We start from the raw sequence: 19,718 nt of genomic DNA on the forward strand, positions 1-19,718 counted from the left end.
TAACGTAACAAAGGACGATTGCACTTGGCATTCAGTGCACAGACACACACGACCTCGAGTCGGGTGAACGAGTGCATACGTAAGCTTACGTGTTTTTAACAAAGTAACACATACTCGAATTGACATTGAACGTAACATTTAACTTGTTGCATTGAATCCAAATGAACGGAAATTAAATGCCACTAAAGTAGTTCTGAACCAATTCGACTCAGGGTCCTGCGACTTGCGAGTGTAGGTATAAGTTCTTAAAATTCAACGCTTGCAAGCTATCTGTCTGTCCATGGGCACTTAATATCAGGGGATCCTCCTACTGTCTCCTCAATATAAAAAAGTGCGTGCGTACAAAGTACACATGTCAGAAGTAAAACTTATTTGTAAATTAATTATTATTAAGGTAACCCCAATAGATGATCACTCCATATATTTGTATATATATATTCACACTATAATCAAATAAATAAAAAATCTGCATTCACACTGCACGTTATAGACATATTTTCTATCTAAAATTCTAATATGTAACTACTAAACGAATACATCAACCAATAGCGTGTATTTGTTCTCGATCTCCCTTTCTCACTCTCTCTCAATCGCTGTCTCCCTTCTCTTCGACAAAAACGCTGCACATCTTCGTGACTTTCCGTAAAAATTTAATTCTCATGCGCCTAAGAAGTTTCACTTCAATGTATAAAAATTATATAAAAACGCCATCTCTCCCGCTTATAACGTGTCTATATTCTTAAAATTAATCCCCACGAGTCCCGGTGAGCGCAATATAAGAGCGAATAAAACAACTAGCCACTGAAACGCTTCAGAACTTCACTTTTGTTCTATCCCCCTCCCCGCCCCCCCAAACCGCCGCCTTCCTCCCCTCGCCTTATTGCACTTCACTTTGCCTACACGTCCAAATGAGGAAAATTTTTCGGCGTTTTAATCGCTTTCTGTTTTAATTATATTATGTTGAAACTGATATTCCGTATGAGCTGAGATAATTTTTCAGTTTCAGTTTTGAAACGTGGTCAGTTTTTTAGTGGTTTCGTTTTATCATACCTTCATTAGGATTTCGCTAAATGATTGTATTACGTTGCAAAGGTAAGACGAAACAACTTCTAGTTGTATATAAATACATCTAGTTTAAATTTAAATTGTGTTTATGTTAAGATAGATTTCAGTGATTACCTATAATTGTGATCGCTTTAGATTATACTCTAATTAACTGTTGCCTTTAAAACCTGCAAATTCGTATTGTACTGTGTATGTCTAACGCTCCCTTTACGAAGGACTCCAACAATTGTCGTTCGTTAAAGCAACAAAGACCTGAACGCTTTAAAAGGCTCTCGACAGTACTCTGGACAGCGGTTGACAGATTGCTCTTAGAATAACGACATAAACAGTGCAAAAGACATTATCGTCTAACAAAAAGCATGCATCGTTCAATCTGCGAGGCAATCAAATGACAAGTCAATTTCCAGCGCAGCGGACGCGAGACGAGAGTGGAATCGAGTGATTTGTTCAACGCAGTCTGCAACTATATTTAGTGAACAATAGTCTCTTTGCTTTTATGGCGATAGTTCAGTATGGGGTGCGATCGGGAATATATTGCGTTCTTTTTTCAAAATTTCTCACTGACGAGTTGTGAGGCATTTTATACAATATTTTTTTAGGAGTGGTAGGATCTATTATTATTTATTAATTGTTACATACTACTTGTTGTTAACTTGTGTTAGTAGTAGTTAGTAGAGTAAGTCTTCTAGTATTCTATAAGGTAAAAGCATCCTCCATAGGTACTCTATTTCTTTTTGTCTTGAGCAAAATCTATTCAGTTGATCTATTACGTCACCTGTCCATATTCTTCTAGAAGAAAGTCTAGTAGACACCAATCCCTGTAGGCACAATATTTTCGAATTTTACTATGAAAGGAATTTCGAAAATGCTAAATAAAAAAACAGTTAAACCCGGCCTTGCTTCTTATATGAAGGTTCAATAATCTGTCATCGCAGTAACATTAAATCACTTCATTTGCGAGCGTATTCGCGTAATGACTGTGGCAGTGGCCAGTCGTTAGCGGAATTAGCTCCGAGAACTGTGCTTGAGCTTATTTTGACCATAGACTATAGAATTTACAGAGATAACTCAATCGTTTGTATAACTAAAATTAAGGTCAATCTACTTTTAAGACGTAACGAATTTCGATTTTTTTAATATAATACAGAAATACGGGCATGAGCTTGACCTGTTTGTTGACACTGAATGCCAGAGGGCTTGCGAATGCGTAGCCGGCTTATTCTAATTAAATTAAGTAAAACTTTTTTTTATATAAGTCTTTATCTTGCAATCAGTCAGCTAGACTATGAGCAGATGTTTTGAGAGCTGTTAGGCGTTCAGAGCTAAATCTCCATCGAGACTGCTTCACTCTGTGAACCGTGTCGATCAAGACTTAGGATTTGTCGCCATTTAAGCCTATTTTTCGGTAACCATACCAGACCGAACAACTAACCATAGTTGCGTGGCAAGCTTATTAGGATGCATTACTAGACTTTTTCTGTATTTTATACTCCAGGTCTTGATCACTCACTCACTCACTAAACAAATACGTATATGTGCATAATTAAAAAAATGAACATCGCTTGATTTCAACAAAACATTCGTTATTTAAAATATTTCAAAATATATATTTTAAATCTGTGTATGCAATACATTACAAACAACTGTATAAATATTATTTTATGAGTAAGTAGTCCGAATACTTATTACTCACTTGTTTATGGTTCATTTTCATTGTTTTTCTAAGTACAATCAATAAATATAACATCAATATCAGTCAACCACTATATAATGCTATTTACGTATTTACGCAGGTTATATTATAAACCTGCCATTATGTTAACGGCCATATTGATTTTCATCGACTTTATTCTGCTAATTAAACCCGTTCATTTGATACCATATTGAGGAAGTAGCGATAACATATGTGATCCGCCATTTTCTAGCAGCGGCCATCATGGATTTACAATGATATCTAAATTGAAAAAATAATCATTAAGGTGCGTTCCAATATCAATCCGTTCCAGATCAAACAATTAATATTTTTTTTTTTTTTATAGAACCGGGGGCAAACGGGCAAAATAAAACCATTTAATAAAATGTATACAATAGCCTACACTTGTATGTTACACAACGATTCGCGTTTAAAATAACCACGAGCAAATGTTTTCTTAAAATAGCGGGACGATTTTATAAATAGCTCTTTTGTTGATCTGTACAAAAATAATGCATATAAAAGCCTGCGACATTACTATTAGGCTACGCAAAATAAAGTCTCATCATTTCTATGAATGAAAATAATATGTAATCTCTGTTCTAATAAACACAAAATATAGACAAATTCAACTGACATTAGTTTTCATCACTAACAAGATTTGAAACCAAAACGGGGTTCAATAACAAGATACATTGACACCCGTTATTTAGGTAAGAATAATTACAACACGAAGATTTTAACTTGACCTATTTTCATATTGTTATTAATAAAAAACACAAATTATTTCAAGTATAATTTTAGATTCTATCCAATGTTGACCTTCTCTCGTGTTCTCACTTATATACATATTTATATTTCAGATAATATTTATCTTATTTATTAAGTACTCAGATAGTTAGATTAACAAATATATCTAAACATTAATACTTAGCCACACCATTATTGGTTAACTTTAAATATCTCTGAACTATCCATAATTCGAGCGTTTTCCTCCCTAAAAGGCCGGCAACGCACCCAATAAAAATGGGTGTCTATGGGCTGCAATACCCCTTTTGGGCGTCCTGCAGGCTCATTTGCCCCCCTATTATATATTTAAAAAATTAGGAAGGAGCAGTGTTAGCCTAGCCTCCAATGTGCGATTCTCATATCTAAGCTCGTAGGTTCGAGTCCTGGCTATGCACCAATGGACTTTCTGTCTAGGTGCGCATGTATCATTTACTCGAACCGTGAACGAAAAACATAATAAGTAAACCGGATTGTCTTCAACCCAAAAAGTCAACGACTTATGTCAAGTGCCGTGATTGAAAAAAATCATGAAACAGATACTACATTACAGAAGTAAATTAATTAAGTAAACCTTAATGACTGACTCCGAGTACAGACACATCAAATGCTAATCGGATTTTGGTACTTATCTTAAACTGCTGAATAAATTAACATAGAAATTGAACGTATGAATTTACCCTTTAGTAATTGTTTTTCGTAAACAAAGGCCTATTCACATCCGGGTTGTTACTGGCTCAATTTAACTGTAACGGAATTAAACGGCTCGCACGTACATGTAGCCAATCGTTGGATCGGCTTAACTGATGTTGTTAATATATCTACTACACCTGGTAGCAGGAATATTTATATCCAATATTCGAAGGTTTATCTGTATTAAAAACGTAGATATTCGTTTAGTATATTTGTAATTATGAGAAGGATCCTGAAATAATGGCGAGTATGAGAAACAAGCTTAAGAATATGGAAGCCTTCACTCCGTTGAAGGTCGTACTAACGTTAAACATAATGGCTTTAGCGTTCGACTCTCATTCTTGAGGTCGTAGGTTCGATCATTGAACCGATGTACTGTCTATATGCACATAACATTCGCTCGAATGGAAGGAAAACATCGTGAGGAAACCGTGCCCCAGACCGAAAAAGTCGTCGGCGTGTGTCAGGCACACCTAATCACCTAATTAGATTTTAAGTCAACAAATCTTTATGCCGACAACCCACTCGCGAGGCCTCTGGCATTAAGTGTCCATGGGCGGCGGTAACATTTAACATCAGGTGAGCTTTCTACTCGTTTTCCCTCTGTAAAAGTCCTCTTACAGCGGTAGTTTTAATATCACAATTGAATTTTAGGGCGCATTTATTTAATAAATTAATACATGTTTAGTTGTCTATGTGCTTACCAATATATCGCTTAAAATCAAGTTATAAAATCCGTAATACGTAATTTTATTGAAATATAAAGAAACTGAAGACTCTTCCAAACATCTTCATTGTTGCATTAAAATAAAATTTTCCATGAACCAAACAAAAGAACTTACATAATACGTTCAAATATTTGGATACTACCTATGAGTAAGCGATACAGATAAGGCGCTAGCACAGAGAGTTCGCGCAAAATTTTCGCAACTATTTATTGGCAACCGTACCCGTGCACACCATTACTCTGTGCCAGTATCTGGGCTAAGGAAATTGGGTCATTCACGCTCAACGTGTTTTATTGTACTCAAAACAAAACAATGCTTTTTAATAAACTTCTTTGTTACGAGAATTGACCACTGATTATTTATTGAACTGAGGCCGAGAAGTTTCAGATTTCGTTCTTTTCAATGTTAACGAACCTTCAGAGTATTGTTTACTTACTTATTAATACATTGTTTTATGGATTTAAAAACGGTGTTCTCATATAACGTATAACCAAAATAAATAAAAAATACTGGCACAAAGCCAGGAAAGTTGTTAGAAGGATCACAGAAAGTTGTTAATCTTTGCCAATGGATTGACACTTCTCTTTCCTCCCCTAATCATATAAAATAAATCCTATTGTATCGTTTTGTTTTAAGAACCAACAGTCTCCTTCTATCGCATCGTTAACACAATTTGACAGAAAGAGACGAAAGTGTAGTTAAGAGAGTTTAATAGACTTCAGGGGATTGGTCTCAATCTTAGTTTAATGTATAAATAAACAACATTTTTATTTACCAAAACTCTCTTACACTTTTTAACAGTGTGCCAAGCGTTGGCAATCATTTTTCAATAAAAAAAAACATCAGAGATTTACAGAGAGAACACGTCCAATCATTAATTGACGTAAACGTATGCATAACAGAGAAATCCACTCAACGCTCTACATATTAGTTGGTCTGTAGTTAGGGGATCGGTGCGAATTGGGTCACATCTATGATAAGGCGAACGCAAATTTATTGCACACGACACAGCAATACCGATGGCCAGTTATTCCGAAAGTGGAAAGTAATATTTAACGGAAACATTGCTAAAAAGCACTAGGAACATATAATAATTTTATATGAAACCGTCATTATATACAACATTATTACATCAAAATGGAATAAATATAAATTCTTTATAATACATACGACAAAGTGCATTAGCTGTCTCCCTGCCGAGAAAAGCCATCTTCCGTTTAGAATACGTATGAATATATGAACTTGAATGTACCAAAAAATGTTCATTTAAAACAACAGTTCAAAATACTACAAAATACCATTATTTATCTTATCTTACATGTCCGAAAAAATGTGTTCAGCTTGAATTACAATTTTATCTCATCACAGTAATATAATATTCAATTTAAAATTTGTAAACTTACCTCTAGTAAAAAAGATTTATGGGTTAAAAATAGTATTATATATCTTATAGTCTTATAATCTTATAGTCCAGATAAACGCAACCAAATCATTTGGAAACTAAAGTCCAAACGAAACATTTTATAAGTCAACAAGAAAACAACATTAGCGACGAGAGCCGACACATTACTCAACTTAAGAAAAGGTAAATGAACCTGCGGAAGTTTATTAATCCTTAGACAATCGGTGCATACTCCGATTTTCATCATCTGTGTGTTACTGAATACGTCATTTGGATATTTACGTCACTTCCTAAAAATGATAAACTTCCTGAGGCAAACAAATTATCAACCATAATCCTAAACTATAACAAACTATTTATAAATAGTAATAGATAAAATTCTTCAGATTTTAATTTCGCTCGATAGAAAAGTTTCTTTCTATAGAACATCCTACGCCTGGTTGTAATTACGATTAGTATTTAGGATAACCCGGATAAGAGCAAAGGTTAGGGCTCATGAGCTAGTTCAAATATATGTCTGACCTGCAAATTCCGTCCCCACTTGCCGGGTTTTTATAGGGGTGGCAAGGTTTACGACTCTATTCTTAAGGCGGTCGTTATCCTGAGATATTATCAGCTCTGGGGATATGTTCCATGATATTATTACATAACTTTCAACTCGGTCCAGTGATAAAAGTCACCTGAGAGGTGAATTAATGTCAAATTATCTAGGCATTAGGAGGTATTCACATAAGTTTAGAATTATATGAAAAATTTAGCTCTTTTATAGTTCACACAACTGATGATTATGATATTCATAATAAATTCAAAAGTTGACCGACCAGATACATTAAGTCATAAACACCAGCTATCATCCATCCGAAAATATCGTCCAGCTAAACGATTAGCGTCACGCAGTGTAACAATATGACGTGACAGTGTCACGACACTCGGCAACAATGGGTGAAGGGTGTGCGTGTGACGCGGGTATGAATCATTTATTACGACTACAGCCCTCAGCTCATTACAGTTGCAATTCTGAATAAACGCAATAATCGGTGCAATTTGTATTGCCGAGCTGTTCATGTCTTTGTCAGATTTTCAATTCTGCGTATACAGCATTAAGCAAGTTAAATTCGATTCCGGATTGTATGGAACACAATTATCTAGAAAATATTTTTTTTAATATTGTCGTTCATGAGATCCCTCTTACTCCATAGTCGTAATGAATGTCATATTATGGAGTTATAGAGCCACTGGAAAGAAATTCAACCCAACCAAAAATCAAAGGTCTAGCTTAAACGATACATTCGTTAACGTATGTATATTATAGAAATTGAACTTACACATCTCCAAAGCTCAAAGTATGAAATAATCGCCGTTTGTGTCCTACAAACTGTTTTTAACATACTGTGCTCCAATAAATCGTCACGTAAAAAAATAGCTCGCGGGACGCCTTCTTTGCAAACATTACACATTACTTTCCGTTACCCTCGGGTGTGGAAATATTGAAAGAGCGAGTTATAGCTACGAGGAATATTATGTCGAATTTGCCTGGCATAATATAATATTCTGTATGACCTACTGGTTTACTTCGTATAAATGTTTTATAGTAGGTAATAGAAAACATTAAACACTTATAAGCTTAAGTGGTGTTTTCAGGGTGCTATACTAAGGCCATATAGATTCTCCTACCGAATCACAAGTCAAATGAAACCACTTATGCCAGGATATGTAAATCTAAGGCTTTGTTAATTAATTAAGGATCTGTGTAAGAACTGTAGCAAGATGAATTGTAATAAAATTAATCGTCACTACTTGCAAATTCTATTAAATTAAGCAGTTGCTAGGCGCCGGCGCCCCGTGGTATCGCAAAGACAAGCCTTCTGAAGAGGCTCTTGGTGCGACCGCGTATCAAATAACTCAGCCTTTGTTATGGTAATACCTTCCCGAAATTACACCGCCGCGTATAATCTCAAAAGATATAAAAACTTTTTTCACCGCATCGTAAATCTCTTTTGTATTCGGGTTCACCTGAAATCTATACGTGTCTTTGGTATTGTGAGAAACATACTTGGAATACATTAAATGGTTCACAAAAAATATATATAGAATAAATTTTGGGCAAACACAAATTGAAATTGTTCTGGAAATTCATTAACAGCATATCGACAGTAATTTCCAGTTAAATTACCTCATTTAGATGAATTCCCTACGGTATGAATAATTATTATAGACAATGTATCTTTGCTCAAATATTTAATAATTAATGAATTGATAAATATTTTCAATAGAATATATTTAAAAAGATAAACAATAAATCCGAAAAGACCTCTTTAAAATTCAGTGAATATTGTCAAAAGCATGTCAGTTGTATGCAATTGATCGTGGAGTGTATTTTGGCTGATTGTCAATGTTTACAAACCCACACGGTCGCCGCTGTTTTAAAATTAGCCTTGTAGAAATTCGAAAGTGCGACCGTACTATCTTCATTGTCACATAATTAATTGAAAGATAATTATATTTCTGATTACGGGTTCTTTATTATTGAACTATTTGATAACTGGGGGGGTGATTGCATATTAGCATTACGCCCACTATCATCTAAATAAAATTTTCTTTTTAATGTGCAAATATGCGAGACGTGGGAGTGTTTCTAGATTATAGGTTTTGACAACATATAAAAAAACCTGTTCTTCTTATGATATAATGATTATTAATATGACATTTGCATGCCTATGTTAATATGGCTGATTGTGCAATTTTAATTATCATTGCTACCTCACAAATTCGACAAAAACACAAGCCTTTGATTAATTAGGTGAAGTGAAAAACCCAAAATATCGAAACAAGGTCGTACACAAATTTCCTTCGAAAAACCCTAGCAAAGTTGGCGAGGAATTAAATCAGATTTCCGCGCGAACGGGCATCTTTGAACCCTTTCGGCGATCCCTTTTCGACAGATGATCAAACAGAATACCCATAGGATGGAATAAGGACCCTTGTATCAAAACTTCGAACTTCTGAGACCCAAGAAACGGCCGGGACTCGAATCGGGAATCCATTAAAATAATAAAGTTAAGTTAATAGACAATTAAGGGATTATAATTATAGTAGCAGCAGCATTTCATTGCTAAATGTTTAATGAAAGGGTAAAAATCCTCATGATCAATCCACCTAGCTGGCATCATATGTAGCAATAAAAACGCCATCGCAATTAACAAGATAATGAAACATTATTATACTGATAAACGCGAAGCGAATAAACTCAATAACGATAGCACGGGTTTCACAAATATCGCGATAATATATTTTTTTTAAACGAGGTGACAATGCGCATGCGCACGATGGATGTCTCTCAAAACCCTCTACTATTCAGAGACCTCCTCAGTCCATTACACCCTTAAGACCTCAGCGTTCAAATATTGCGATTGTACATTATTTTTTAGTAAAATAGGCCATAATCATCTCCAAAATGTTAATCTGTTCAGTCAAGTCAACAAGATTATATTCTCGGCTTTTGAGAAAGAAATAAAAATATTCTCTCAACAAAGGAACAAACACAAATTGAATGCAACATTGAAATTCATCGAGTCGTTCACTCTATCTGCTTTAGAGTTTGACGCAAAAATACTGTACATTTTACTGAGTTTCGTCTTAATTATGAGAAAAAATATTCACAATCATATCCTTTGGTAAAAACAAATTAAATAAAATTGGCTTAGAGGCAAGGCTGAACACATACATCACTTTATTTTTTTAGAGTACATATAATGTAATTTACATGTATAATTTAAATGTACATTGAAAAGGTTTAAATAAATTGAATTAATAAAAAAAAATCTTGAAATTCAACATTTTTTTACAGGGCAAACTGACAGGAGGCTCACATATTGTTAAGTAATACAACCATCCATGGACACTTAATGCTAGAGGACTCGCGAGCGCGTTGCCGGCCCTTTTAAAATTGGTGGTTGGTTATAGGTGGATGTTCAATTCGCAGACCTAACCGATATGCATACAAAATTTCACGAAAATCGGTCAGTCAGAGTCATACACATCTATGTTTTTGGATTATATATAAATACTTTTGCACATAGTTATTACATTTCGTATTCAAACTTAATTTAGATTACGTGTTAAAATAAATTCACATTTGGTAAAGGGTAATTACCGAATTATGAAATTGATTTTCCATCTCAATTAACCGTGTGAAGTATTACGATTAATTTCAAACAAAATGTTGTATCATTATTATTCAAATGTCCCTTCCACAGTTCAAATAAATTTCAAATAAAATAACATACTATCATTACCTTTTTTTTAAATATAATCGTTTTGGCCTAAATCCTAAAATAAATTATCTTATAGTTTTAATGAGAAACAAAAAAAATACGGCAAAACTAAATACGGCTAATTTAATATAAACATTTAAATTAAATTCTAGTACTTACATGGAGCAGGGCTGGCGGGTTCAGCACAGATTCCAATAGATTTGCTGGGGTCGTCGAGTAAGGTCTGTGCGAGATGGTAGTCGCCCAGCTTGATCTGAACTTGCTGGCTCACACGATCCCGGTTACCCGTCACCTGCAAAAAACATTTTCCTATAAGAAATGGTCAAAAAAATCTTATATTTAAGTAATATGAGAGAGATAGGCCTTGGGTGACGTAGGCCCTAAATTTCAAAAGTACGAAGCTTAGACTACTCGCGGTGATGTAGCTGATTATTGACCACGACTCGAATGGCAGATATTCTCGATCGAGCCCATTTTATGCGCAGATATAAGCACTACGCTCAAATAAAAATATTCTGACAATAATAGGTGCTAGTTATTTTTGTCTTACTCTCATTTTAAAAGCAATGATTTTCTGTATTACAAAAAAATCAGTGGTGCTACAATTTTTTTAGTCAATCTAATAGGCAAGTAGGTGATCAGCCAGGAGGCTCAAGAGTGCATAGCATGCGACTTTTAAGGCTAAGACAAGCTGGTGTCTTCATGATGTTCTCCTTCATCGTTCGAACAATGTCAAAGGGCACATAGAAAAAAATCAATTGGTGCATCCTATTACCCTGGAATCGAACCTACGACCACTATGATGAGCGTAGCACACATAAGCCACTAGGCCAATTCTCCCCTTTTCGGTATTATACAAAACGTATAAAACAACTTACTTTAACAAATAAAGCTATTTAAAATTTTAAATACACTACATTAATAATATTTAAAACATAATAAAAGACTTTAAAAAATATTGCCAATGTCGACGTCAGTGCAAGACACTAAAGCTGTTTACAAACACCAATATAAACACTTACGCATAAACTTAACAGCTCTTCTCAATAATAAGGGCAATTTAAATTTAAACATAATGTTTATTCATACGTATGGCATGAGTCAAACCAGATGTGTGCGACAAGGTCAGCCGACGATCTCATACGTCGCCTACCCAGGTATCATACAAGATGGTTACATTAATGAATTAATAACCTAGCTCTCGATATATTAGCCTATAACCTAGCGACATTAAATGATACCCAAAATTTCGGATTTAAAGTTAAAACAATATCTCGTACAGTAAGGAAAACATTGAGATCATACAGTATTAGACTCAAAAAATCGACTATGTTTGGAAAACAGATGAACACCTGCCAACTAAGAAATATGACCACAGATGCCATAAAAGGCTCTCGCGCCACTATTACTATAGAAAAACAAAACAGATGACTTGTTTATGAAGGAAGCTGGGAGTTGGAACATCAACCATACAATCATTGTATGGTGCGTTTGATTGTGATTGTAGTAACGGACGTATTTTGATGAATGTCGCTTGTTGGACTTGGAATGCTGTTGACAACGCTTACCAAACTGCTTCATTCCAGAGGTGTCAGAAGATGTTAAATGTCCAATTTCATAACTCAATTATAACTACTGGTAAGTGTGTACCTTTGTACCCTTTTTATCCACTCATGTATCCAACCTCATGTATTCTCGGTTCTGTGGGCTACAACGTGCTAAGAGTACGCCCAGAATTAGCTCAATATGAACCTGGTACACTGTTCTTAGATATAAATGGATTTCGGGAGATGTAACAATTATTACTAAATGTATTCGTGCCACTGTACATAAGGACAAATTTAATTAATTGAATCCCTAAATAAATATATTTTTAGAAGATATACGAGTGTATGAAAATTTGTAACACTGGATATTTTGTATTGAAATCAAATCATGACTAATGTGGGCACAAATAAACTACTAGGAATCAATGAGTCACACAGTAAATAAACACGATCTTCATTTATTTAATATCTTGCGTATTTTTTACGTATTTGATCCTATTTTTCGCTCTTTGAGCGACGAAGCCAAACAAATACAAATCAATTCCTTAACAGATAAAAGATATTTGGTATCTTACAATCTAAAACAGTTATAACGCAGAAAATACTGATTTAATAGTTAAATATCAACACGCTTTTCTTTTAAAATGCTTGTAGTAGTGTAGTTAAAACCGATTGTTTTAATACTTTTGCTGGCTTGCTTTAATTTATAGAACACCAGTTAATTCCTGACACAATTCCAATAGTCTGGGCCCTTATAAAACCAAAAAGAGGTTTTTGGCCTTTTGCCTGGGCAGAAAAAGGTGGCCTTGATTTGTATAAGCAAAAATATTCATATTAACTTGTAACTTCCGGTTGACATATTTTATTATTTAAATAATTCATAACATACTCTTGACCACTGCTAGAATCAATTATTTAAACACCAAAACTATAGCATAAAATCTTGCATTGAAGGTACAAATTAATATTTATTGGGTCAGCAGAAACATTCTAAATTCTGGGTATATTTGAATTTCAATGTGTTTATAATAGCGTTTTAATGTGAACATTTCGATAAATAGTTTTATAGCATATTGTTTATGATTATTACTATTTAAGGTTCGCTTCCTGTACTATGACGTGAGAGATGTTGACCTATTAACATATATTTAATCTATACGTACACACAGATAAAAGGGAAAATATTATAAATGTCTATGGATGACTTATAAAAGGCGCCATAGCAATTAATGTTTAATGAAAGTAATATTTTTAATAGTTGTCATAGATCAGTTAAAATGCTGACTTAAATGCCTGACTCTTATGTACGCCAGAACACTTTTTGTTAACGGGTGAAAACTAATGTTAAGTGACACCGTCGTCCACAGATACTTACATTGCCAGAGGGCTAGGAACTAGGAGGAGAGGAACGCAAGTTCGTTGCCGGCCGTTTTATAATAAATTGATCCGAAAATATTTCAGTGGCAGTTTCACATTGTGGTGGTGCGTGGTAAAAACTGCCCTTATAAACGCACAGTTGCAGAACGACGGACGTCGAGATGATACGGAAATAAGACTATTTAAATACATTGTAACAGAAATATAACTGGCAAAAAATTTCAAACCATAAGTCATATCGGAAATACATTTATACTGAAACGTCAACGAAATGGGATTTTATCGAAAAATAACCACAAAGTGTCCAACTCGATATAAACTTTTTCTGAAAGTTTTCCTGTTCAATAAATAAAATGTATAACGAAATTTATGCCACACCGTAAGCAACGCCCATATTAATACACTTCACTTGGCCGATATGCCTCATGAAGTATCCAATATAGAAACCAATATCGGGCGATATTGTTTTTATAACTCACATCCATCTAATCCTTATTGACCCCATTCCGACAAACAAGGACAGACTGCGATCACTAGAAGCTAAGTAATACTGTATTAGAACTTGAAATTATGTGTAGTTTTTGAAAATGACCAAATTTGAAAATGGAACGTCCTGTTGTAACTCATTTGTCAAATTACTAAAAAACGTGCAAGTGTATTAAATGTACTTGTCAGATTTAAATAAAGAACGAAAAATGCTAAGGGCCTGTTTCACAATGTATGGATAAAGTGCCAAATAGCTATGCAACACATAAATTATTCGATAGATAAAAGTTCCAAATAAGATACTTCGAATTTCATGACGTATAGCGCTATCTGACAGTCGTGAAACGCAAAAATACTATTTATCCTACCAATAAGTAATAAATAGCTTATTTGGAACTTATTCCGGACATTGTGAAATAGGCCCTAAATGTCGGAAGATCGGATATAAAAAAATTGCCCACAGCACCTCACCAAATACTACACGTATAAGTTTCCGCTTACTAAATAACATTTAGTTTAAAACCATCACACTCACTAGTCCTAGGAATTCTGTTCGTTGGGAGGCAAAAGCCACGCATTCCAGGACTACGTGGGTGACTGATTCCTCAGGTCAAGGGACTGTCTGTCTCGACAACAAAGAGATGTTTATTTAGAAGACAGTAGGAACGCTAAATATCTGTGCTGTTTCATAATTTTAGTGACGCACGTGAGCATGTGGGTAGGATCAACGCATAGAATATTCTTCGAAACGGGAATTACACGTTTTAATCAGAATTGAGGCTATATAAACACAAGTTGGAAGATCATAGATGTACTGGGAACTTAGGAGTCAGGAAGTGGCACGTACAAAATTAAATTAGCAGAGGAAATCCTTAATTTTTAACACTAAATCGAACTTTTAGATCAAAATTAGTATGGGCTCTTCGGCTTGGACACAGGAGAATTAGAGTCCATACTTGGTAAGCTAAGACTGCCTATAATAAATCTGTTTTACCATACTTTCCGATGAATATTGATAAGATTACCGACCAAAGATATATATAATATATGATCGGAGGTAAATAATGGCCCTTCTGCACCGTATATAATTCGATAAGGTGATTAATAATTTACCAAACAAGTGAAGAACCCAACAAAACCTTTTACATAAAATGAAATATTTTATAATCCCAAAGACATACTTTCTTTTCAAATGACGGAGCGTCATTCGTTGGATTAACAATTGCCATTGAGCACAATCGTCGGTTTCGGAGAAATTCCGGATAAAGTTAGAGGAGCGTTGCAATAAATTTGTCAATGGCTGGAGCAAATTCGTTCAAAGCCTGCCGTCCGCATACACGGTATGAAACTTAAACAAGGCAGAACGCGTTACGCATTAAATTCAAGTCCACATCATAATATTTATTTATAAGTAATCTTACAGCCACACATATCAATATGAAAAAACAATATGTAAACACTAAGTATACAGAGCCTAAATATATTACATTCATAAACAAGATATACGCCGGCTTTTTCTCTCGGCCTACACCCTCTGTCTTTGCCGATGAGTAGGGATGCCTACAAGTTTGAATTGATTGACGTGGAATAAGTGATACCTAGAAGATCTTATGTTCCAATATAAACGTATTTTATTTATTTTATTTTATTTTACGAAACGGATAACATGAGTAAATTAAGACATTACTTGTGTGGAGACGTAAGCCGCGTCTCGCCTCCTTTGGTCAAGCAAAACAGCTAGGGCGGCCTTAGAGCAGGCAGAAAATGATAAAAGGTACAAATATAATAGTCTTTTCTCCAACTTAGATATTCTTCCCTTTGAAGTAGAGACTCTTGGGCCATAGGGTTCAAGTGCATAGACGCTTATGAAATATTTAAGTTGGCGCCTAGTAGATAATACCGGTGACCCCAACGCTGGCATTTCCTGGCTAAACCAACAAGTATCGAAAGCAAGGAAATGCTGAAAGGTACATTGCCACAGGAACCAAATTATTTAATTTTCTTTTTAATAAATTTTAATTATTTTTATTATTACTTTGTAGAAAAAAAATATGAAAATTGTAAATATGTACAAAAAATTGTAAATACTGTTTTCTCGTTTGTCTAACAACAGTTACATTAATTAAATACATACATTTCTGTTGAAATGTTTACGTAATTTATCATAGTACATTAAATTTAAAAAAAACTCAAATTAATCACTAAACAAACTACAACGACAATATTAAAAAAGACAATTGTTATTACTGCTAAATAAATACGCACCTCTTTAATGAGGTGTAAAATTTCAAAACAGTAAGTGTTGTAGTTATCTAAAACGCGAAACATTGGCGAACTCTACTCGGAACAGTTGAGAAAATCTTGTCACATATTAAGAATCTACTATGCTTAATGAGGTATGTTTATTTACATTTATACTTCAGAACATCTTACATTTTCACGGGAAATGTCTTAAAATTCCTGTATTCAAGTGAACTGCTAACTAGATTTCTAGATTGAAGAATTTGCGGAAGCAATTTAATTATTCGTAATCCTGCAGCTATAATAAACTATACGAAAGACTATATATATCTTTATCTTTTCCATAGATTACATTTTCCATAGATACATTTACAAAAAGAATAATCAATAAGAATTATTGAAAAACATTTAATTAAATCGGCTATTGTGTGATAGTATGAAAAGGGTGTGTATGTGGGATGTGCTCATGACGCAGGTGATTAACAGTATGAATATTCTTACTATTTTAAGAATATTCCGCGACAGCTTAAACAAATCAAGGTTTCAATAGTGGTCGCTGTATTTCTAGCATGCAATCTCAAACTATTAATGGTAATTCACACCTGTTTCCCAAAGTAAAAACTATTGACAAACCAGATCCAACATACTATACGCTCTGTTTTTGACGTTCATAAGTGTACTTGTTTACCTATATGAATAAAGATATATTTGTTTGTTTGTATGGGTGTATATCTATCAACCTACTCCAAGCCGATCCAATCTATGAAATATTGTCTTTCTTAAAATCTAAATTTTTAAAGGGAACGTGTCTTTACAGCGTGTGCGAATATCTAGTTTAACTTCAATTCTAAATAACCTATCTTTTATTATGACATGACAAATGTTTGTATTATATGACATTATAAAAATTACATGACATTTGCATGCATTTACTAATTGATTGTGCGGATTTTTATAATTAATCTATCCAATTGCACCACTAATACATACGAATAAACGATTTTATTTCCTAACAAAAACCTCAAACAATCCTGTGCGTGACCATTATGGACAATGCATTATAAATTCTATTCACGTGTCGGTGCTTAAATGATCGTGTGTGCGGAGATCCAGTGCACATGTTTATAGAATGAGCAGCGCTGTGATAAATCGCTAACGCAGTGTCAACGGCCCGGAGACAGGAATGGGACAAACACATAGATGAGAAACGCTAAATGGAATTGTGACCAAAATTACAATGCATTATCATGGAATTTCTGGACGTGATTCGATGCATTAATACCAAGATTAGATAGTAACAAGATTGTCTTCACAATTAAGCCTAGTCAAATTCGTAGTAGTTCAAATTCACTTGCAATTGTGAAAAAGTATGATCTAGCTTTGCAGATCGTAGATTCGTATATTTTTCGAAAATAATTAAATATAAATAGTCATAATTTAATAGTAGTCTATTATATTATGACTTTTTAGTTTACACAAAGACATTGTTATGTAAGTGCGTATGTATTCATGAAAAATTTTAAAAATCTGTCCGAAATTGCCAAATTTATCACGTTAATTGAGACAGAGAAGTATTTCCGGGGGACATAATTTTATAATATGTACGTAAATACTATAAAATATATTAACGGCTCTGAGTAAACGTATTGTTTATATTGTAAATAAACCCTGAAGCTAAAAACAGCTACAGAGCATTTAATTGTGCATAAAAATCAATTTAAAACGGTATTTTTATATATATCAAATATACAAACAGTACAAAACTATAACCATTTTAGGTCTGGGCTTCATATTTCTGTATGTACCTATATATACGCCGTCCATTTTTTGTGTCTAAGGCAAGCCGGTTTCCTCACTAAATTTTTCTTCAACCAGACCGGGGGTCGAACCTAAGACCGGGCGACTCAAGGCCCTAACCAAAACTTCTTTATAAGGGACTATACATAATATAATCATGTAATCACTGCAATATAAAGCCCAAAATCCTTACGACGTTCGTTTAATGATAGTAGAGCCTTCAAGCATGTAAATACAACAACGTTACAGCGTCTTAGAGTTGAGTTTTATGTTTATTCTAGGCTTATACAAGCAATTCCCGCTTATCGCCTCATCCCTTACTACAATTTACTCAGTCTTCTTGTGTCTTAGCGGGATTTGTATTGATTACTTTTAAGGAATAAAATAATATTCAAAGACACTTTATTTTCTTAAAGAATAACATTCACTTAGTCTGAAAATTTAAGGTATAAGGTACATCGTCACAAATTCTTTGAAATTCTTTGAAACCATTGATTACTTAAACCTGAGAAATTGACCAATTACTTGATTTTTCCTTAGTTGGATTAACTGTTTTGTAATCTTATGAAACGATTTTTGATGTGAAAGTTCTTAAGTATCGTTGTGATTAGTATAAATAAAATAAAAAAGACAGACGTAAATTTATAAGATGTAACGTGGGAGAAAATGAGATAGCAAACATCACTACATAGTATAAAACAAAGTCGCTTTCTATGTCCCTTTGTATGCTTAAATCTTTGAAACTGTATAATAAAATCCATTAAATAGTGAAGAAGTACTGTTATTTTTGAGGTGTGATGTCGTAAATATTTAATTTTTTTCCGCTTACATTGCAAACGCAGGCTGAACCCTACGAGTTTTATCAAAATAATGTACTAAGTATTGTACACAGTTTTTCTGTAGTGTATTTAGTAACAGCATTGCACCCGTGCGAAGCCGGGGCGGGTCGCTAGTTATAGTATAAAATTTAAATTAGTGTGTCTCTTCAATTATAAAATTGTATGAATATTATTTACGTCATTATCATAAAAGCTTTTTGAACTGTAAACTTCTTTCCACACTAATTTAAAGTTATATATGACATGTTTTTTCCTTGTTTCAATTGAGGCACTTTGATTTTTATTATGAAAATCATAAAAGTATTGAAAATATAGAACTGCTTCCAACAATTGATACCACGGTAAAGTGTTAATAATTTTTATAGCAAATTAATACACGCATTTAATTATATCCAAAATTACTTGAAAATTCGTCATAACAAGTAATTGTATCTCACCAAGCGTGAGAACTCGGACGAACAAAGCGTAAATCGAGATGAGATCTTTATTACATATTAGGGGTCACTGTTCTTAAGGTTAAAGACAAACCGTTTCGTGGCAATAAATTAGTCACTGTCATACACTCGTTACGGAACATTCTAGTAACATACGTAAAATAATTTGAATTAGAAATATATTTATTTCATTAAATTTATCACAGTGTTAAATTATGTTTTACTCACTTGGTATGAATTTTCGGTTAAATTTATTATATTGCCTAGAATCGTACTTTTTATTTTGACAGACGTTTGGCCTTAATTCCAGCTGATACTAAGGGATATGTGGCCTATTTGCCTGTCGAAGGGATGCA

The 19,718-nt window shown here is 33.9% G+C and overlaps 1 protein-coding gene across 9 annotated transcripts in view; it reads right to left on the bottom strand.

Moving 5' to 3' along the window:
- The window catches only part of LOC110997378 (AF4/FMR2 family member 1), a 178,278-nt gene that overhangs the window by 49,546 nt on the left and 109,014 nt on the right, over positions 1 to 19,718 (bottom strand). For all 9 annotated transcript variants that reach the window (XM_022265568.2, XM_022265542.2, XM_022265533.2 and 6 more), the window contains exon 4: positions 10,801 to 10,933. In XM_022265568.2, coding sequence (XP_022121260.2) covers positions 10,801 to 10,933 — 133 coding nt within the window. The remainder of the gene's footprint in view (positions 1 to 10,800; positions 10,934 to 19,718) is intronic.

This window comes from Pieris rapae, chromosome 6, assembly GCF_905147795.1.
Source record: "Pieris rapae chromosome 6, ilPieRapa1.1, whole genome shotgun sequence".
NCBI classification, from domain to species: domain Eukaryota; kingdom Metazoa; phylum Arthropoda; class Insecta; order Lepidoptera; family Pieridae; genus Pieris; species Pieris rapae.